This window comes from Oxyura jamaicensis, chromosome 1 (assembly GCF_011077185.1).
Source record: "Oxyura jamaicensis isolate SHBP4307 breed ruddy duck chromosome 1, BPBGC_Ojam_1.0, whole genome shotgun sequence".
Classification (NCBI taxonomy): Eukaryota; Metazoa; Chordata; class Aves; order Anseriformes; family Anatidae; genus Oxyura; species Oxyura jamaicensis.
Genome location: NC_048893.1, coordinates 123,469,236 through 123,490,049, shown reverse-complemented (window position 1 = coordinate 123,490,049; position 20,814 = coordinate 123,469,236). Strand labels below are relative to the sequence as shown.

The window sequence follows — 20,814 nt, the reverse complement described above, 5'->3', positions numbered from 1 at the left end:
TTTGAATGCAACTGTGGAAGCATCAATAAAATTAATGCATAAGAGAGCCATAAGCTTATGCAAACAGGATTGCTATTAGCTAATTACCTTGGAGCCGCACCATCTACATGAAACATTCTCTCATCTTCATTCTTCAATCTCTCTTTTCTTCTCCTTTCTATATCATGCCGTAGATCATTTGGATCTTCTAAAACTCTCATAATGTTCTAGTTAAAAGCAAGGGTTGAAGCCAAGTTAGCTCATAATAACTAAACACTGACTCCATTCTGTCCTTCAGGGGTTGCATCCCATATATAATCTTGTTAATGCAGTACAACCATCTGGACATAGGACAGATGCACACCAACCCAAAGATCCCAAATTCAAAACAGTAACAATAATTTGTCCCAAACAACTACTCTCTCTTGCACCATCTGCCTTGTTACAAGTTTCCAAGCAACATTAAACAGAACACTAGAATTGCAGCAAAAGAAGTTCCTGCTGAGTTACCACATTAGAAAATATTCACAAATTCCAGTAAACCTTAACTAATAGTAGATCTTAAATTGTATTTCCACATACTTGCACTACAGAAAAAATGGGTAACTCAATCACAGAAAATACAGCTTAAAAGGGGAACATAAAATCCCACGTCCCTTGATAAACTCATTGGATAAAACAGCATTCGCAGGACTAATCTGTATGTTGGGCCAATCTAACATCTGGATAAAAGAAGTGTCAATGGTTTTCATTTTTCCAATCTCAGACAGAAATTAGGATCTGTATGTCAGTCGTTTATCTCATATTTACACTATTTAAAACTGGAGAGGGGTTTGAGGAGGAAGAATAACCACGCTCCTGCTACTCTAGAAAAACATCAGCATTTTACTCAGTGAACACACTTGCACTGTTGTGGTATGTGTAAATATGCTTGGTGTGTATTTCCTTAAAAACAGTCGATCTCTGATAGCCTTCTAAACACACAGAAGTGGCTTAAGGGGAAAGTGTTACTTATATTTATGTCATTTTAACTGTCAAAAAAAATAAATAATACCTGAGGAGATTCTGACGGCACAGTTCGCTTGTTCTGAAGTTCTGCTAGAGACATGTCAATCCTCCTAAAACAGAAAAGTTACATAAGAACAAGCATCATCAGGATAAATAGCAAGATCATTGTTAACCAACCACAGAATTCTTCTCAGACTACGTATGGAAAATTTAAAGTCAGTTAAAAAAACTCGGGCTGTATTGTGTAATGCCTACTGAAGATTAACCACCTTAGCGCAAATAAATTAAGTCAGAAGCACATCATTTACCTGTGAATTTCAGGATCCAAACTTATTTTAGCTTCATTTGTATTTGGAATTGGTTTGTCCTGAATTTTTGAGAACCGTTCATGCAGCGTTATGTCAGAAGATGTGAAATAATTGGCTGTGAAAAGATTAAATACAAGAATATTTTGAGTGTTTAGCAGAAAAAATTAACTGTTAAAGATACAAACAACTTCCAAGATTAAATTTGAAACCATTTCCACTTGCAGTTTAAGACTCTCAAGCAGGAGATTAGGTCAGCCCAACTTAGACAACCTCCTTATTTAGTAAGATTAAACTGAATAAAGTTGACTATTTATCACCTCTCCCATGGCAATTACTAGAATCCTTCAATAACAGAGTTCCACACTAAACATGATGCAGCTGTCTAGAAACTAATCTGAAAAATTAAAGGAACTATACTTAACTAGTAAGCTGTGATTACAGTAAGCTTTTTCCCCCCTCTCTCTCACTCCTAAACAAGCAGCTTAATCGTAAGCAGTTGCAAGAAATCCTTTCTACCTTAACGCTCCACAATAAGGCCTCTGTTAAGGACTGATACCTTCTTACCACCATGCTCCACCCACCTACTTTATATCCTCAGCCTACGTTTGTAGTTATACAGTAGTTATAAATACATAAACGCATACATATAAACCCCCAATGACAGCCACCTTTAACTTGATGGATAATTGTGATTATTTCCTGAGTAAATTCTCTTGATGGGTCGTTTTCAACATTGCGCGTTACAGATTCCATGTGCTCAAACACCGGGTGAAAGTTTTCCTTTTTCCTGCCAATAGCAACCAGATCGTGTGACATCTGTCTCTCTGTAGTATGACTAGAAGCAGCCCTAAAATAAAAAATTGCAGATATTCACTTGAAGAGAATTCAGTATTTGAAAACTTCAAACAAAAAAGTAGAACAAAATAAATTAAGAAGTTTGCTTTAGGAATAAGTGTCACGAAATAGAAACCTCATTTTGTTGCTTTTAATTTAAAAACAACCCAAAAATCGCAACTCTAAGGGCCATAAGGAAGGAAAGCTATAAAAATAAAAAACAGCTACGACTACAGTCTTGGGAATCCTTGTTTCAGTGAAGTATGCAATAAAAAAAATGGTAAATTTTAAACTTCATTTAGATTATTAAATAAAATAGATAAATGAAGATTGTTAGCCTTTTTAGTGTAATTCTGGGAGGCAAACTGTGTCTTTGTTTACAAAGAGCTACCAAACTATTTTCAAGAACAGCTCATAGATGTCAAAAACCACTGCAACTCTGATAACTGTATCGCTTGAGCCTAGTGAAACATCTTTCCAGTGGCAGTGTGTAAACTTAAGAACGTGTCTAACGTTTTTTTTGGTCAGGTTTTACTCATTCTAAATATATTTATGCCTGAAATGGTTGCATTGCTTCATAAGAGCTATTTTGACAAGGAAGCAAACACTAAAATTTCTACTGCTTTATTTGCAACAACAATGCTTGTCAGTTGTAAAGAAGTTGAGGACTCAAACCCTGCAGAATGGACAGTGAAGTCTTTGTCTTGAAAGTTTTGTGCAAAGCGATTATGGACCTGTCCATGCTCTATTTGAGAAGTAGGAGAGTAGAATTTCATGCAAAAATTGCATCAGAAACAGCCTCTAGCAGGTCCCAGAAGTCATCTATCTACCGCCAGTAAATGCATGTGAGAGTGAATCCAAATAATCTCATTTTAGGCATTTGTCACAGATGATTTGAATTATCTGCCTTCTTGTGAGGTTTATAAAGAATCAGCTCAGTCATTTGAAGTCACTCGTTTAAGTGCCTAAAGTACGCAGCGTGAATACTCCCATTTATCAGATTCTGCAGAATTAGTGTTTTAGCTTGCTATATTTTTTAAATTTTTGTTGCAAAACCAAATCTTCTACACATAAAATAAACTGTAATCAGTACTGTCCTTTCTTCAGTCTGCAAAAAATAACCCTGCCCACTGAATTACCATGTCCATTGTACACGACTTTCAAGACCAGCAGCGAGAGAGTACTACATACAGGAATCATCCTGTGGGCTTGCAACAAAAACCAGCAAGAATGAAGTTGTTTTCCTTACATTATCATTTAGGAAGGTAAACGTATGTCTCAACAAAAAATTACTTTCCTTCCCTCAGTCTTTCACATTAGCCCCTTACATGCAGACAGTAACTTGTCTTTGTAACTCTCAATTGCATTAGGTATTTCTGAAATATTGGAAAAGGAAAAAAGTTATATAGATGCTGTATCTGGGAAAAGAGGCAGAGTATCTTTAAAATGAAGGCTGATCAGCTTCCAAAAGGGATTAGTCATTATACAACATCCTTGCCTGCAACAGCAAGGCAACAAACCAGAAAATCCTGAAAATACCTAGACGAACCAAGCTAGCTTACTCTACCATGTATCCGCTACCTAGATTTTCATATTACCCCCTTTTTCCCCCCATACAGCTGACAACAGAAACGCTAAAGGCAACCACAAGCACTACATGCAAGACAGAAACATACTCTACTACTTTTCAGTTCTGATGCCTCAACAGATTGCCACTTGGTTCCTTACAATAATAAATAATCCAAAAATCTTCAATTTTTTGACAGCTTTATTGGACTTGATCTTGAAGATCTGAATGTGTGACTGAGACTTATGCAATTTAAACGTTACCTGGCTTTCAAAAGAAATGAGAACTCCTCAGGTAGCCAAAAAAATGCCATCACATTCCAGAATAGCGGACTAGGCATGTCTGCTTTTTTTGAAAAAATAATATACTTGCTTATAATAAGCAACTTTAATTACAGTTTGTATCAGCCATATCTGTTCTTTCCACTTGCTACTATATCTCCATGAAATGAACTAGTGTTTTATTTCTTCAGTAGAAACAGGCTATGACCTTCCAGTCTGAGCAAGTCAACGTTTTAAACATAGTAAAATTAAAAAGGTACAACCTTAGTTCGTCCTTGTTACCTCCTAAGGAAACACTTGTTTCCTCTAATCTTCACGAACTGTAAGCATACAGGAAGAAAGAACAACAGGTGAGGGGAAAGAAATACCTGTACTTGGTCACCATTTTCTTCATATCCACTTTGATTGTGAGATGCTCCCTCCTACAGTTGACATCTGACATTTTCCCATCTGAAACAGTATGACTTGAATCATGCTGGCTACTGGAGGAATCTACTTTACTCCTGAGTTCCCCTTCTTTCCTTACTCTTTCCTTCTGCTTGTTTTTAAAGGATCTCAGATCAACATCCATCTTGGAAGAGTTAACGCATGCATTGCAGCCCTTCTTTGAACTATATTTAACAGGTACTTCAACATGCCCTCCTTCTTCAGTCTGTCTCGCTCTTCCACCACTAAAGTAATCTAGCTCTTTGCTATTCCGGGCACCCTTAGAAGAACCGTATTTCTGGTCTTCCTGCTTCACATACTTCTGAGCTCTATCATCTGAAAAAGACTTTTCCCCATCTGGATGCCTGCGCCGCTTGTGACTGTATTCATAGGCTATCTTTGTGACAGAACCCTCCGAGTACTCCCTTTCGGCCGATCGGTGAGACTGGGCACCCAGATTTCTTTGCTCCTCCTTTTCTTGGTAGGGTGGAAAAGAACGTTCTTGCTTCCACTTGGAATTTCTTGCTACTTCTCCACCGTCATACCTCTCCATTTCCTTAGCCCTTTTAGACGCGTGCCCATATTCTCTGTAATCGTGATCTTCAGGATACCTGTGTTGACATAAAGCAATTTACACTTGCACTAGAGAAGAAAGCGAGAACTTATATGTGAAGAATGTTGGACAGCAGAATGCGTGGCAAGTTAACCCAAAATCCCTCACGCCAAGGTGCGGATGTGCAGGGGCTCTTAAGAGGGAAATAATATCCTTTCATACTCTAGCCATCAATACGATTTACTTAAAAGACTAATACTTCACTATTACCAGTCGCCCATAATTAAACTACAAAGTGGCAAACGTGTTTCAAGGTGGTTATCTTCAACTATAATGAAAACAGACTTTCACTTGAGGCTTTACACCACAATACCCAGGTTTTAATTATTTTATTCCTATACCTCTTCTGTAAAGAGCTCCTTGACGTAAATTCATCAGACACTCTTCTGGGTGACTGAACATACTTCTCTTCATGTAACCTCTGGTGCCTCAAGTCATCTTCATGCCATTTTCTTTCAAGTTTACATGGAGCCCCTAATGGTCTATGAAAAGGTTTCATTCCTTTTTCGTTTCCAGCGACTTTGTAGTGATCAAACATGTATCTTTCTTCTGTTCTGTGGTGGTAAAATGGCCGATCGTGCTCTTTATACGGCATTTCCGAGTATTTTGGTGGTAACTGGCATCTCCTATTGCCTTCAGTTCTTTCTGATGAATGCGTTCTGTAGGGTTTATGACTGTATTCATCTTCCATAAGAATTCTCTTCAGATTCGGTGAAGGTGATCTACGTTCATATATTCTCTGGTGGTTATTCCCATGAGGTGCAAATCTAGAATTGCTTTGTCCGTATTTTTCATCATCTGTTCTCCAAGGCATAGGTTTCTTTGGGTCCTTACGAAAACTTTTATATTCACAGTCATAGTTAATATGAGCATGCCTTTGCCTATGGTGCTCTGGACTCCTAAATGCTGGAGATAAGGACCTAAAGCAAAAATAAAATTCACTTTGAGTAGTCCCATAAAACTAAATCAACCTCTTAATGAGAGCATCTATTCCCTAAGGAAGTATAGTTAGTTCAGTACACAATTTTCATCAACTGGTAAGAAAATTTAAGAACATGACAAGATATTCAGTGTCATTTGTCCAGCTGGAATACCAAGCTTGCTTTCAACCCTGTTGAAATCGTTAATGGGAAAAAATACCCACTCAGAATATCGGTAAGTCAGTCATTTTCCTCTGCTGACATTTTTTCATTTAAAACTAAAATTAGTCTCATGTATATGAAGTTTCCACTACACTGAAAACAACTGTTACACATTTTCACACTTCTCAAGCATTCCCTGTCTTTTTCAGTGCCAAGAGAAAAAAGGGGAGTAGAAAAGAACACATGAAGAAATGCAAAAAAAAAAAAAAAAAATGCCAATACACACACATTTTTCAGGCTTTCTTAGCATGCCATTGGGAAAAAAAGGCATTGACTGAAAACATTACAAAAATATTCTACTTAAAATGTCACACAGGTAGACATTTTCCTACAGAAGACATGGTTTGAGAAAGACTTTTTCGGTCTTTTGTGGAAGCGTGTGCATGCGTACCTGTATATGTATGAACGTATGCACTATTATTGCAACTTCAGCAGCTGAACTTTTAATAACAGAGATCCACTCAATAGCACCCTTCTCACCTTTGAACTTTGACCTACAGTTACAAAAATGAAGGCAATTTAAGCATTTTTAGCCAAAACCTCCCTAAATAAAGAAAAAGCAACACTAGCAAGAACCTGAAAGTAATCCCTGCCCAAAACCAGATCAGTGTATTCAATTATTCAATGTACACCACTCTCAAATAAAAAGAGTGAGAAATGGAAGTTGAAGCAATTTAAATAACTTGCTTTGCGCAAACATACAATTTGGCATAACTATTTCCTCCGTTCCTGCAAACAGGGTCAAAGCCAGACTGACAGATCTGCATAGACCTATAGCAGCTAGCTACCACTACTACTACTACCACCTCACACCCATGCTGCCACCCCAATTTTTTTTGGTTGTTCTGGTTAAGGCTTGCACTTTTATGAGAGCCCAGGCATTTCTCTCTGTCCTTCGCTCCAAGGACATATTGCCAATTATCAGTCTAGTATGGAAGTAGGTGAGATTTCTCTAAAAAAACATTTCTCTGTTATTCAAACTCCCTTTGTCACCCCAACCTAATTATTACATCTACTTCAAAAAAAAAAAAGCAACACAAAACCAGCAAAACAAAGGTTTTGTATTACATACTAATAGGTTGTGTAAGCTTCAGGTCATATTCCAGCCTTCTAGCTTTAACACCTCAAGTTTGCATTGAAAGTCCTTAAAACTAGGCAGGTATCTTAATTGCTTGAAGTTGCCTGGATGTGCTTCTGGTGGCTTAAGTCAGTGACGCACGCTACCATGCTGGTGTTGAAAAACAAGGATGCTAACTCCCGTTTTTATTTTGCCTTACGCTGCAAGGCATATTTCACTGTGCTAAAGACCAATTAACTGATCAGCCCCACAGGCTCGGAAAGCCTGAGGTATTTGAACAGGGCATTTTTAGCAATCGATCTTCTGGCCCTCCCCCATAGACCAAGAGGAGAAGCAGGAGCAAGCTAAAGACATTAAGTGCGCCAGGTGGTGGTTGAGTAAAAATAAGATTAGCTGTTTTGGAATTGCCTGATGTATCGAACTCAAGCACCAAGTCCCAAAATATGCAAGTTGGACAAGGTTCTTCACAAGACCAAAACCTTAATATCTCCAGCTTAAAAAATAGTAACAAAATTATGATTGGGAAAAAAAGTTGCAGAAACAGTTTGGGAAATCAGTTATTATTTTGTAAAATATGATGTTCAGATTACAGCTCGCTTTTGCACAAGTTTTAAGTCTTCATTATAAAGCCCTATATATAGCTACATTTATATAAATATAGCTAAATATTTACCTTTGTTTCCATCGTGGTGATCTTGATCTAGACCTTGTCATCTTCTCTCTCGTGTTTATATGAGTTTCTTGAAGCTGTAAAAATGATACAATTCACTCATCTGACAACAGAATTCACTACAAATTACAACAGGGATGTTTGTTTTTAACCAGCACAATATTAGATGCTTTAGGGCTGGGGTGTGGCATATTTTTAGCAAGTTTTATTTTTACTTCTAGCTCTCATCTTAAGGCAAGTAACTTTTATCCTAATTACTGATCTTAGAATGCAGTTTATTTTCATTAAAAAGAATTTAAATATTTGGCCACTGTTCTCCCTTCTTTAATGCTGTTAACATTTAAGAACAGCAGTGAATAATCCCACTAGCTACAGCAACTGAAAAAAATGCTGTATTTATTAGAGCCACTAAATGCTATAGATGACAGACTGGGGAGAGACAGCCAGTTTTAAAATCAAATTTACGAAGAAAAATGTCTTTTTTCCATTACCATATATGCTAAACTTGAAGTTTGTAATATAGATCGATATTTTTACATCATTACAGACCTCCTGTAAGCTTTAACTGCTCCATCAAGTGTTAACTTGTATCATCACATTTCATCCTAACAAAACCACATATTAAAGATTAATTTCTACACTTCACTTGCTATACTATACTACGTAGACACGCTGCTCTTGAATCCTGTAGGTAGTTTTGGGCATCCCTTCTTGTAAAAGATACAGAGGAATCAGTAATAGATCAATACAATCTACCCGTCCTGCACTTCTTTGCAAAAAGTTACCAGACACTTGGAGAACAAATAACGAAAGGATATACAAGCTCACCATTAAAGGTGACTGGGGAATCAGCATGGAACAGTTATTCATTATTTAGCAAACAGGAGGATTAAAACAGGGTGAGGTTATCATCAGTTAGCTAGGTAAAAGTTGGAATTTGGACCACATACCCAAGCCTAAAACTCCTAATTACCACAAGATGCTGTTAGGGCCAGAAATAAATAGATGCAAAGACAAATCCATCATCAGCTCTGAAATTAATGAGCAACCAGTCACTAAGAACTGGAAAAACATGCACAGGTCAATGTCATTTTATACATGCTCTGGTATTTGCCATAAAAACTTGCTCACAGACCCTCAGAGAGCTACCCTAGACTTTGGCCAGTCTAGCCCAGCCTTTTTGACACTCACAGGCACTCAGATCATTTCTTGTATAACAATCTTTTACCAGAACAACTGAAATTGAAAGGACAGAAAGAAAACAACGTGCTTTAAGGCTCATAAGAAACACAGAGAAGTAGGCATGTGGGCACATGCCTGTTCTCTCCCACCCCACACTGACAGGTCAAATTAAATACTAGCCCTTGCTATATCTTATTTTTGTCTGATTAGCTCACGGCTAGAACAGCACTACCTCAGAAGAGAACATACAGCGTGTTTCTGGTGCCTACCACCACAGATGGATGTTAGACAAACCATCCATAACCCACCACATTTCAGGCTGATTCTGGAAACATTCACTTCCTACTCATAAGCTGAGCATAATCTAACCAATTATTTGCAAGACGTAGTAATAGCACAGTTCTAGGAAAAAAAAAACTAGTTTTTTTATCATTATTATTGTCGTCATGTTCCATTAGAGTAATGCTCAATAATGACTCTTTCCCTGTGGCAAGGCATAGAGTTGTAAGCATGAAGGTTTTTTTTTTTTTTTGCTTCGCTATCTCTTGCAAAAGAACCCCAAAGACAACGTATTAGTGCCTTGAAATTTCAAATACGAAGTTAAGTATTACCTCTTAGATCCTAAAGGTATGTATCTGAGGACTGTGCAGCACAAATGTACTTTAGACCCTTTGTTTACTCTAAGACAGCACAGCCTAAGTTAAAAGATGCTCCAACACCAATATTTGTATTAAATACTTTTCTAAAAGTAGCAGTAGTGTGGCTGAAATAACTTATTTCTCACCAATAAAGACACACCCTATCAAACTGTACAGAAACACGGAACTGTCAGGAACGTGAAAACATACCCCCAAGAGAGATGTGTGTCCCACAAGCTCTGAAGATTTATCACTACTGTTTTTCCTTATAATCTAAGTGACAGCTTTTAATATGCCCAAGTCTTGTTTTCTATCTTCCCTTCAGTTCTGAAGTTCATCCTTTCATTTGAGAAGGAGTACGTAAACACCAAAAACACACAGTGCCATTAAACCCCACCCAAAGCTTCCCACAGAAACTACTCTAATGCCAGGACATCATGCCGCAGATCAGTCAGGCTAGAAACAACGGAAGATTTCTTATTCTTTCCAGTCCAGCTAACCAACCTTCCTAACAGCGTGAGAAGTATTATGACAGCATGTCTAGATCTTGCCTGAGGATAAACAAGATGACTGTAACTTTCAATGAAGACACTCCTTTTTCCTGGTGGAAAGAAAGCGTTCACTTGTTTTATTGCACCTCCTAAGAAGTGACCCAGGATTATGAGATTTTCTCACAGCGAGATTCAAAGATGCAACACGCGGCACATGAAGGGAGCAGACACTCAACCCCAAACAAAACTCCCAGCGTAACACCAGAACCTATGCAGAAGTTGTAAGCACATTGCTAAATTCAGGTTTACATCACCTCACCCAGGTCAGCAATACAATTCCAAGCCGAAAGAAAGCTTTCCATAGGATGGTACCAGGCACCAAGCCTGTCTATTGCAGAATCATTTGAGCCACGTGGAGGCTGTACAGCTCCCACATCAGCCATCCAGATTCCTCCCAAAGGCCAGCTCATTTTGAGACAGATATGCCAGGACCTGCTGTACTCTGCATTCTGAATTTCACCAAGTCCTCTTACTGCTCTCTGTAGGATGCTGTCACTATGAAAGCGTACAAAAAAGCTATTTTTTTAAACCAGGAAGTAAGCTTATAGGTTCCCAGTGCTCCTCACTTGTTGCATTATGACAATAAGTGACTCATTGAAGGAGTTATCAGTAACCGTGCTTAGATGGTTTTAATATTAATAGGAAACACCACCTTTTCCTTGACTTTTGGAATTGAAGTCTGACAGCTTCTCGCTCAGGAGAAACCACCTTAAGCCTGCTGCCAACCCCCCTTTGATTCTACCTTTCGGAAATCAACGCTTTCTTGCAGTTTCAGTGACCCAAAGGAAGTATCTTGAGAACGGCCAGAAATTGCTTTGGGGTACGTCAACCTGAACACACATTCTTTTGGAAAGGTTATCAACTTTTAAGAACTTGCTTTTCTGAATGAAACAATCTCCAACCTTTTTGGTTTTCTCCAGCAGTAAACAAAAGAGTGACCACAATCACCTAGCTGAACGAAGGGGAGTCGGAGCTCTGGATAACACAAACAGTCCCACACCAGTGAGCCCCAAGCAGCTAAAACCTTACAGACAGAACACAGCTGGAGTAGAAGTTAACTCCTCTGTAAACAGACCGTAAATGCATGGGCTGCTTTACATGCTTCTGGGTGTCTTCCATCATCCACAATAAAGATGACAGAAGAAACCCTATGCTGGAAAGGTGAAGAACAACTTAATAGGAGTAGTGCTTACCACCACCAAGTTGCTCCTTAATCATCATTGTCCCACGTGTAAGGGAGACATCATCTCTTGTCCCTTTGTAAGGGACTGCCTGTCACTACAACTCCCTCCCAAACCTTTTACAAGAGGAAGGACTAACCAAATATTTAAGTTGGGTCACACAGCAGTCACAGACAGACACTGACCCCCGCTGTAAAACCTACCCAGCTCACCATCTGCTCTAGGAGCAAATGGGAACCTGCAAGCTTTCTGTTTGACTATCTTCTAGGCTGGGATCAACCAGAAACTGCAAGGGACGTGCCAGAGCATGCACTGCTGTGGTGCCCGTCAAGAAAGAGAAACCAGGACCTGAGAATCAATACCAAGACAGTCAAATATCTGCCAGAAATACAATCAAATTAGAAATTCAGCTGCAATCCAGACAGTTTAAAGAATGAAATACAGAAAACCATTTATCATATCCTCTAACAAGAAGCACAGCACTTTTCTAGTAAGTTATAAGAGCAGAGTCAAAACTTGTCAGATGAGAATCCCCCAGCTACTGCCCAAGCAAGCAGGACATCAATCAGCCTTGTGTGCTCCTCCTGCCTGCTGTGCTTCCAGGCATACAAGCTCCCTTGACACTGCCTCCAAGGAGGGAGCCTCAGACAAGGAGCCAAGCTGTGACACACAGCCCTCCTCCCCCGGGCACTGCTGCACCACGTGCCTCACCGAGGTGCTGCATATGTACAGCCAGCTCAAAACCTTATCTGCATAAACCTCACCTCCAACAGCAAGTGCCCAGGGAAGAGCGCAAGAACAGACAAACACCTCCCTGCAAAACAGCTCTTCCAGCTGCGACGGGCACCGCCACCGCACGCGCTGTGCCACACAGACACCCACTTTCCCCTAGTTTCTCTGCTGAACACCTCCAACCCCGAATCCCTGACTGATATCCACACACACAGACTCCAGGGTGTCCCGAGCTGTGCCTCAGCCAGGCCGCCTCTCGCTCCCTGCCTCAGATCTCCCCCAGCTTGGAGCCAGCAGCATGGGGACATCCACCACGTGCACAGGGCAAAAAGGGTCCCCGGCCAGCCACCAGACAGGTGCCCAGTGACAGCTCTGCCAGCCCCTGGGGTAAGTCCTAGGAGCAGCACACATGGGGCATGCTGGTGCCACAAGTGGCCACTGATTGAGGACGCACGTGCCAGCTGAGACAAGTGAAACTCAACTGAAGGATTTCTACAGCATTTACTTTTATAGGCAATGCATCTGATAATAGATCTCTGCAGAAGATCTAGATTCCAATTTCCATCTGCAATTTCCTCACCGCTCCCATATTTGATTAGCGCTATTTTGGATTTACAAATCCCTCCTCCTGAGCTTTTGTCCCTCTCGGAGAGCCTTCCACATCTCCTGGGTTACGCTGGACTTGTTGTAGCACCATGCCACATGAACCAAGTTTCCTAGGCTGGTCCATAGCATCTCCTCAGGCAGCCGTGGCAAGGTGCCCGGTGCCGGCGGGAGGCAGCACCACAAGTCAGCACTCCCACCAAACACACCACAACATCAAACCACAACCCCAGCAAAGCTCGCTCCAACTCTTCGGCTTGCCTGCCCATCTCCCTGCCAGCAGGAGCGCAGCTCCAGCCTCCCAAAGGCTCAGCCTCTGCAGCTTTGAGGATTTGTGTTCTCTTACTCCTATTTTTCAGCTTTTACCCTCTTCTTAGAGGCATGTGGGAGAAGGCTGGCTTTACACAGGTTGATCCTCAGTATTGAGCTACATTAACAGATGGCCGGGCCTCGTGCTAGCGCTGCAGCCATCCTGTGCATGGGCAGCATCCAGGCCTCACTCCCCTCTACATGCTATATTGGAAAAAAACAAAAAAGAAAAAGACACATTCACACAAAATATTGTTCCCCTTCCACCCACAAGGAAGGAGGCCTATTACTGAAGTACCATGCCAGCTGAAGTTTAGAGGCTCATTAAGGAAAATATGAGTTGCAAGAAATTCCTTGAGATATACAGGAAGTATTCCCCTGCCCCTGTGTATTTGAACAAAAGAATAAAAATATCCGAGCAGATCTACTGAGCATGTAACTTAAGCTCAGCATGCTCATTTAAAACTAACCCATTTAATGACGCTAATTAGCAAGCAATGCCTCACCTTTGTAGAAAAACAGATTACAATGCCAATTTGAAAAGACTGAGCTGGGTTAATCTATACCACATAATAAATTACAGATTTCTGTCTCAAATCAAAAGCAACGTGGCCAGCAGGATGAGGGAGGTGATTCTTCCCCTCTGCTCTGCTCTTGTGAGACCCCACCTGGAGCACTGCATTCAGCTCTGGGGCCCCCAACACAAGAAGGACATGGAAGTGTTAGAACGAGTCCAGAGAAGGCCACAAGGACGGTCAAAGGGCTGGAGCACCTCTTGTACAAAGACAGGCTGAGGGAGTTGGGGTCATTGAGCCTGGAGAAGAGAAGGCTTTGGGAAGGCCTTAGGGCAGTCTTCCAGTGCCTAAAGGAAAGCTGGGGAGGGACTCTTGGTCAGGGAGTGTAGGGATAGGACAAGAAGTAATGAATTTAAACTGAAAGAGGGTAGATTTAGGTTAGATATAAGGAGGAAATTCTTCAGTCAAAGGGTGGTGAGGCCCTGGCACAGGCTGCCCAGAGAAGCTGTGGATGCCCCATCCCTGGAGGTGCTCAAGGCCAGGCTGGATGGGGCTTTGGGCAGCCTGATCCAGTGGGAGGCATCCCTGCCCAGGGCAGAGGGTTGGGACTGGATGGGCTTTAAGGTGCCTTACAACCCAAACCATTCTGTGATTCTGTGAAATAAATAACCTGTTTTACAAAGAAAGTACAATCTATAAACATATTGGCCAGCCTTTTCTACAGTGCGTTGAGCTACAGGTCTTTAACACGTGGCTATGACAGAGCCTTGAATTTCACAGTACCATCCCCAGCCATTTCTGCCTACCAGGTCCTAGAGAGATGTCAGAGGCAGGTTAGAAATCCACACATGCATCGTATTAATGTTTAAGCTAACAAACAAAGAAGAAGTGTAATAACTTCTTGCCTACCAAATGCCATCCAACACACGCAGACCCTAACAGAGACCTTTGCTTTCTCATCCTAAACCACAGGAGGAGAAAAGCAAAAGAAATCTCTACACTCAGAGCCACCAATGCCACCACCAGGAAGCCGGGAAGCTGGAGGAGCCCTCCCAGCCCTGCGGGAAGGCTCCCGGGGCATTTCCCCCTGCCCCACGGAGCCGCTTCCACCCGGGGCAGGAGCGGGACGTGGGCTGCGCTCCCTGCTGACAGGTGAACACCCACGAGGCAGGCGGCACCGCGATGGAGCCCATCTCACCTCACCCCACCTCACCACAGGCGGCGAGGGAAAGTTGGCTGGGTTGCTCTTACAAAAGCGGCGGCAGAAATACCAGTTATTTCGCTAAGGGCAGATGTGGAGGAGGACACGGACACCCGTTGAGGCAGCTGTTTATCAGGACAGCAGGGCGTGCCGCTGGAGGAAGCTAATTAATCTCACCTCATCGCCACCACCGATATTAAAAAATACCAGGAAAATCCCGATAGCTCCTCGTTAGCCCTTCGGAGGGGAAAGATGAAGGCTTGTGGGGGAAAGACTTAGTCACGCAGTTCTCCGCCCGCCCGTGCCCAGCCCTGGACCTGCCACCGCGCAGAGCCCCGGCCGTGCCTCGGCGCCTTCCTCCCTCCTCCTCCTCCTCCTCTCCCCGACACCCAAACTTCCAGGGGAGCCTCGCTCCTCCCGCAGGCCCGCGGCTCCCGGCGATCTTAGGAGCCTTTGTCTTTCACCCGGCTAACTCGGGCACGGGCGGCTCGGGGCGCTTCGGAAGCGCCGCAAAGCCCCGGCGGTGCAGGGAGCCGAGCCCGACCCGGGGGACGGCGACACCCCGGGGGCCTCCCGCTGCCCTCCCCGCGCTGCCCCGGGGCTCCGAGCACGCGTCCCACAGGGCCAGCGGGGCTCGGCGCCTCCTTCCCTCCTCCCTCCCGCGGGGCCCGGGGCCGGGCCCTCTCGGCCGCTGACAGCACCGCGCCGCCCCGGCACTCACCGCCCGCGGAGCCGAGCCGAGCCGCTCCCGGAGCCGCCGGGCCCCGAGCAGGTGCCCGGCCCCGAGCAGGCGGGGCGGGTCCCGGCGGCCCTGCCGGCCGCAGCTGCTCCCCACGGGCGCGGCGGCGGAGAGAAAGGGCGGGCGGGGAGAGAGGAGGGACGGGCGGCCCGGAAGGGGAGGGATGGGGCGGGACGGCGTGGGGCGGGCACACGGGGCCCTCCCCTCTACAACAGCACCGTCACTCACCGCTGAAATTAATTCGAGGCTGGAAACGAGCCGCCGTCGGTCCCTGACTTATGCGCTCCGGGCGTTGGTGAGCCTGATCGGAGCCACCGTGCTGTGCTCGATCCATGGCCTCATGAGGTGGTTATGTTGTGTGAGGTGTTAACGTTCACTGGACAACGGTTGCTTACTCTCAGAGCCTCCTGACTGAATGTACTTCAGAGAGGCGGTCTTGGTTTCCCTGTGTTCCCAGTACCAGCACAGGCTGCTGCTGACTTTGGCAGTCCTTCATGCTTTGGTCTGACACCTTCCTGCCCTCCTTTTACAGGGCTGATCCTTCAACCCAGCGTTACCTTCAGATCTCCGTCTTCTTAACCTTGGCAGAGTTGCTCTATTTGAGACTGAGGGATCCCTCTTCATAGCTATGGTTCTTCAGTCCTTTTTAAACCAGCTCAAACACAAGGAAATTTCTCCTAATATCTGACCTAAACCTCCCCTGGTGCAGCTTGAGGCCATTTCCCCTCATCTTAGAAATATATGCAATCATTCAGGTTGGAAAAGACCTCTCAGATCATCTAGTCCAACCTTTAACGTAGTACTAAGGTCCACCTAACAATTCTCATACAAAATAATTTCCAGCATCTTCAGCAAAATGCTTGGAAATCTTCATGTGAAAAGCATAACAGTATGGGGTTATTTTTAAATTAATAGTAGCTTTCCCAGTTAAATGTGACTGCAGGCTTACTGAACCGTACAATATAGAAATACAGTCCCAACTTTTCACTTAACAACTCCTACTTCCTCTGTGCCTGGCTGGTATTTTAGTTAACAAGAACTTGGGGTGAGAACTGGGCAGAGCAATCTTCAGGTTGAGAAAGTGAGACCAGTCCAGGTCGATGCTGTTCACCCACACTTTCCCAAAGAAACCTGGGCCCCCAGGGGCTCCCACAGCCTGCAAGGCTCCGCCAGGTAGAGTCTGGCACGCCTCTCATGACACACAGGGTGATCACCGCACAGCTTCATTCACAAGCCCAGGGAACAGAACTAACACAAAGCGATTTGGTTTTATTCCCTGCTGCAGCTGGCGTAATGGTCTGCCTGCTCTCTAGGTGTAGCGAGGTGAGCACTGCCCTGATACTTAAGTATAGCCAACACACCGCTATGTGCGTACGGTAAACTTACACATTACATACACTATCCAGTACTTCGTTATTAACCTCTTGATTTGTATTCCACTCAGATGCTCACGAGCCATCATACACTCGTTGGAGTTAGATGATCTTCAAGGTCCCTTCCAACCCAAACCGTTCTGTGATTATCCTGATGGGTAACATCAGTCATATACACAAGGGTCTCTGGGGTAGGGACCATGTAGTCTAGGAAAATAAGAAATTAAACACACTTTACAAATTAAATTAATATTCAAACCAGTGCCTATTAGGAGTTCCCCAGCATTGTTATTCTCCATCCCTAAAATGTGAAGGCTATTCTATTGCACAAGGCTTGACAATTACTACTTATGAAGACTAATTATTTTAATCTATTTCCATGTTTTTTCTAATTAGGTATCATTAGAATAGAGAATAGCTTTCACATTCCTTTAATGTTTAATTTAGTAAACATTCCCTTTGGAAACAGTACGGCTGTGGTTTGCATGCTAAATACTTGGAAATTATGGGTGGAAGTAAGCTAGAATTTGAAAGGAGAAACTGGCATGAGATAGTAGATAGACTTTACCTACCTGTTCTTACAAGCAGGCATTTTGTTTTCCACATAAAACTTTACTGTTGGAGCCAAACTTTGCTGAATGATACATTAATTAAAACAACCAAACAAACAAACAAAAGCAGAAATAAAACTTTCCTCGATCCTTGGAGGGTCAGTTCAGAAGCCTGGGCTTTCCCACGCTGCCAGGCTCACCACCACAGCCACCACTTCTGCATACCTGCTCTCTGCCAAGGTGGACTAGATAAATGAAATTAAAAGCTCTTTGTAGGGAGCGGGTTAGTTTGGTTGCCTTACACAGTTCATTTTGGTGTATGTAGACAGAGCCCGCAGATGGTTATACTTGAAGGAGAAACAGCACATCGGGGCGGTGAGAGAGGATCTGCTGGAGCAAACACCTGCAAAGGGAAGTTCCACCACCAGGAACTGCAATGATGGTTTTAGTGGCCAACCTCTTAATATTTAGGTGGAAATCTTCAGTTTGTACTTCACTGTTTTATTATGTCTCCAGATAAGACTTGCGTGGCCTCGTTAACTTTGATCTCCACTTTTAGAGCAGTTTCATGTTTATGTTTTCTTTTTCACTTCTCACCTACCCATCCCTTAGCACAAACATTCCTTCCTGTCTTTGAGCTATACCAAAATAGTTTTGCCAAACCACAAAGCACGTCTGCTGCCTTGGGAAAAAAAAATAATAAGTAAGCTGCCTAAGTCTTTGCAGACAGACAACACGTTTGCTTCTTCTAATAAATAAATAAATAAATAAATAAATAAATAAATAAATAAATAAATAAATAAATAAATAAAAGGATTTCCATCATTCAGTGGAACAAAATTAGCTAAACCTCCAAGCTCCCAGTGAAGGAGTGTCAGCTGTTTGTCTTCATAAAAAACTGAGATACCGGTGCTTAGGTCAACTCCTGAGGTTACTTGTCAAAATAACTCTAAATCTGAAACACCTCATCCAGACAAGAATTTCGTCCAGAATAAACTAAAAGACCAGATGTGGTGTTGTAAGAGCTTTGTTCAACAGCTTTCTGGAGAACAGTGGTATTTTTTTCAGTCAAGGCTCAGAGCAACAGATAACAATTCCCTCTTTAATTGAGGAAATAAGCCCCACATTATTTAGCTCTGGAACTTACGGAAAGCTGTAAAGCCATCGTTTAATTAAAACCTGAAGGAAGGCGAGAGGGTGACTGGCTGCACGCCTGGGTTCCGATAGTATCACCAAATTACTCTTTAAAGAGAGCCTTTAGCGAGGCTGCAGCCCCGTGACGCCGGGATGCCTGCGTGTTTTATTTACAAGGGCCTCGCGACTTTCCTGTACCGACACGCAGAGGCGTGTACAAGGCCGCAAGGCGTGCGGCCTGCGTAAACCTGGCTGGATTTTTGCAACTTAGCAGTGAAAACAATCGCCATGCACGAATTAATACCGACGTGTGACACAAGTAATAAAACCTTACAGGCAGCGGCTTTGAACTAGGCTTAGCGTCCCTGTGTCAGCTGCAGATGGGCCTGGGGAGGCCGCTGAGGCGCAGGGCCCAGGAAGGAGGCAGGCTGGGGAGCCCCTCCGGTGAAGCAGCTGGATGGGAAGTCTGAGGAGGGAGCGGCTTCAAACAGTACAGCTTGACAGGAGGTTGTGGCACTACCCATACTCACCTCTCTCAGCAGTTTTAATGATAATCACTTGCTAATACACACGCAGCATCCTGGCATTCCTCAGCAACAGGTCCTTCAGCCATCCTTCTTCCCCCTCCGCCTTCCACCAACTCACTCACTAAAGCCACCAATAGTTTGGTTTGTCACAAGGCACTTTCAGCCCAAAAACATAAACTAACCTCTTAAAAATTTAGGCTAGAAATGCACCTTGCTTGCCGGAAGGAAAGAAATGCTGACGCAGTCTTCAGCTGGGGAGATTTATCCACGTCTGACCAGGCCACCGTGGATTCATCGCCTGTGACAGCGGAGCCTGGTTGCTGCCTCAGACACACTGCTGCAGGTAGCCAGTCTCCAAAAACCTCTGATCTTTTGTTTCTCTGCCAGCGATGGTGTGGATGGTCTTTGTCCAGGAAACTCGAGAACAAACTGCTTCCAGCAGGCGACCACAAGAATTTGTATTCTCTTGCGCTTATTTGTTTGAACTGATAAGAGGTTTACGAAAAGAAAAGCGCGAGTGAAAACTTCCTTGTCTGATATCTCGCAGCAGGAAAATGAGGAGTAACTCCACAGAATGCATTGGTATTAGATCCTCATAGCTCTGCATGTTTACCATGCTAATAATGGTATTTCAGACAATATTGCCATCTGTATTTTAAAAGAGAGGTTGTTCGGAAAAGGGAGGAGTGAACATAATGTGAATATAGTGCTGTCATAGATATTACCCTGGTACTGCTTACTGTGCTGTTCATGTTCTGGATTTGGTGAGTGTAGTTGTTATTTATAGCAAAAATGAGGAAATACTGCCAAAGTAATTTCCTTAATTGTGAACATATTTCACACCCATTATGTTTTTTCTCCAACTATGTAATTGAAGGTCCTCGGGTCCATTCCTGTACAGCGTCAGTCACCTACAATTGCTACTGACTTCAAGTGATGCTAGAAGATGCAGGTGATAACGCGTAACTTGTGGTTTGAGTTATTTATGTAACTATTTAAAAATCTTAGAGCAAGGACGTCATAGAGAACAGCACATTGCTTACCTTTTCTTTCTATTCATTGAATGTCTCCTGAACAATAGTTGTTTTCTTCTCTGGAAATCATTAAGGCTTGATTTCAGGAGGGATACACTTCTATTTTTGTAAAACTCCCAAGTGAACGCCACGTGCTAGTTTCCAGAGCATTTATTTTGATCCTGAGAATTGCAAGCGCCAAGTAATCACGCAGCCCACCAGTTCAAAAATATTACTATCTCAGTCTTGAATCATTAGAAATACTATAAACTGTGTTATTATACTTTAGCACCACAAGCTGGAGAACGAACAAGATAATGGAGATGAAAACAAGAACCAAAAATTACTCAGGTGGTCAAGAAACATTTTCTTGTATTTTATGTAATTATTTTAAAAGCTTAAGCATCCTTCCTCTTAGTGTTTCTGCATGCAATTTTAAGGGCTTTTACACTTAACATGTTGCTACAATAGATGAGTTAAATTGGCCAGCTGAGTGAACAACAGCACCCAATTTTCAGCTGTGAGACATAATAATGATAAGATAAATGATGGGATAAAGAACTGAGGGAGAGAAGAACATTGTGGCTTGTAGTGTCCTGGACTGATATAGCTGCCACTAAAAGCATAATAAAAATGCATTTGAATACCTTAAGGTTCAG

At 42.9% G+C, this 20,814-nt stretch overlaps 1 protein-coding gene across 1 annotated transcript in view; it reads right to left on the bottom strand.

Annotated features, from left to right (window-relative positions):
• Positions 1–15,626, bottom strand: part of BCLAF3 (BCLAF1 and THRAP3 family member 3) — a 29,871-nt gene extending 14,245 nt beyond the window's left edge. The window contains exons 1-8 of the mRNA XM_035321027.1: positions 15,540–15,626; positions 7,910–7,983; positions 5,358–5,936; positions 4,346–5,014; positions 1,964–2,142; positions 1,296–1,410; positions 1,034–1,097; positions 88–206 (exon numbers count right to left, since the gene is read on the bottom strand). Coding sequence (XP_035176918.1) covers positions 88–206; positions 1,034–1,097; positions 1,296–1,410; positions 1,964–2,142; positions 4,346–5,014; positions 5,358–5,936; positions 7,910–7,950 — 1,766 coding nt within the window. The 5' untranslated portion in view covers positions 7,951–7,983; positions 15,540–15,626. The remainder of the gene's footprint in view (positions 1–87; positions 207–1,033; positions 1,098–1,295; positions 1,411–1,963; positions 2,143–4,345; positions 5,015–5,357; positions 5,937–7,909; positions 7,984–15,539) is intronic.
• Between the last annotated feature and the right edge of the window lie 5,188 nt (positions 15,627–20,814).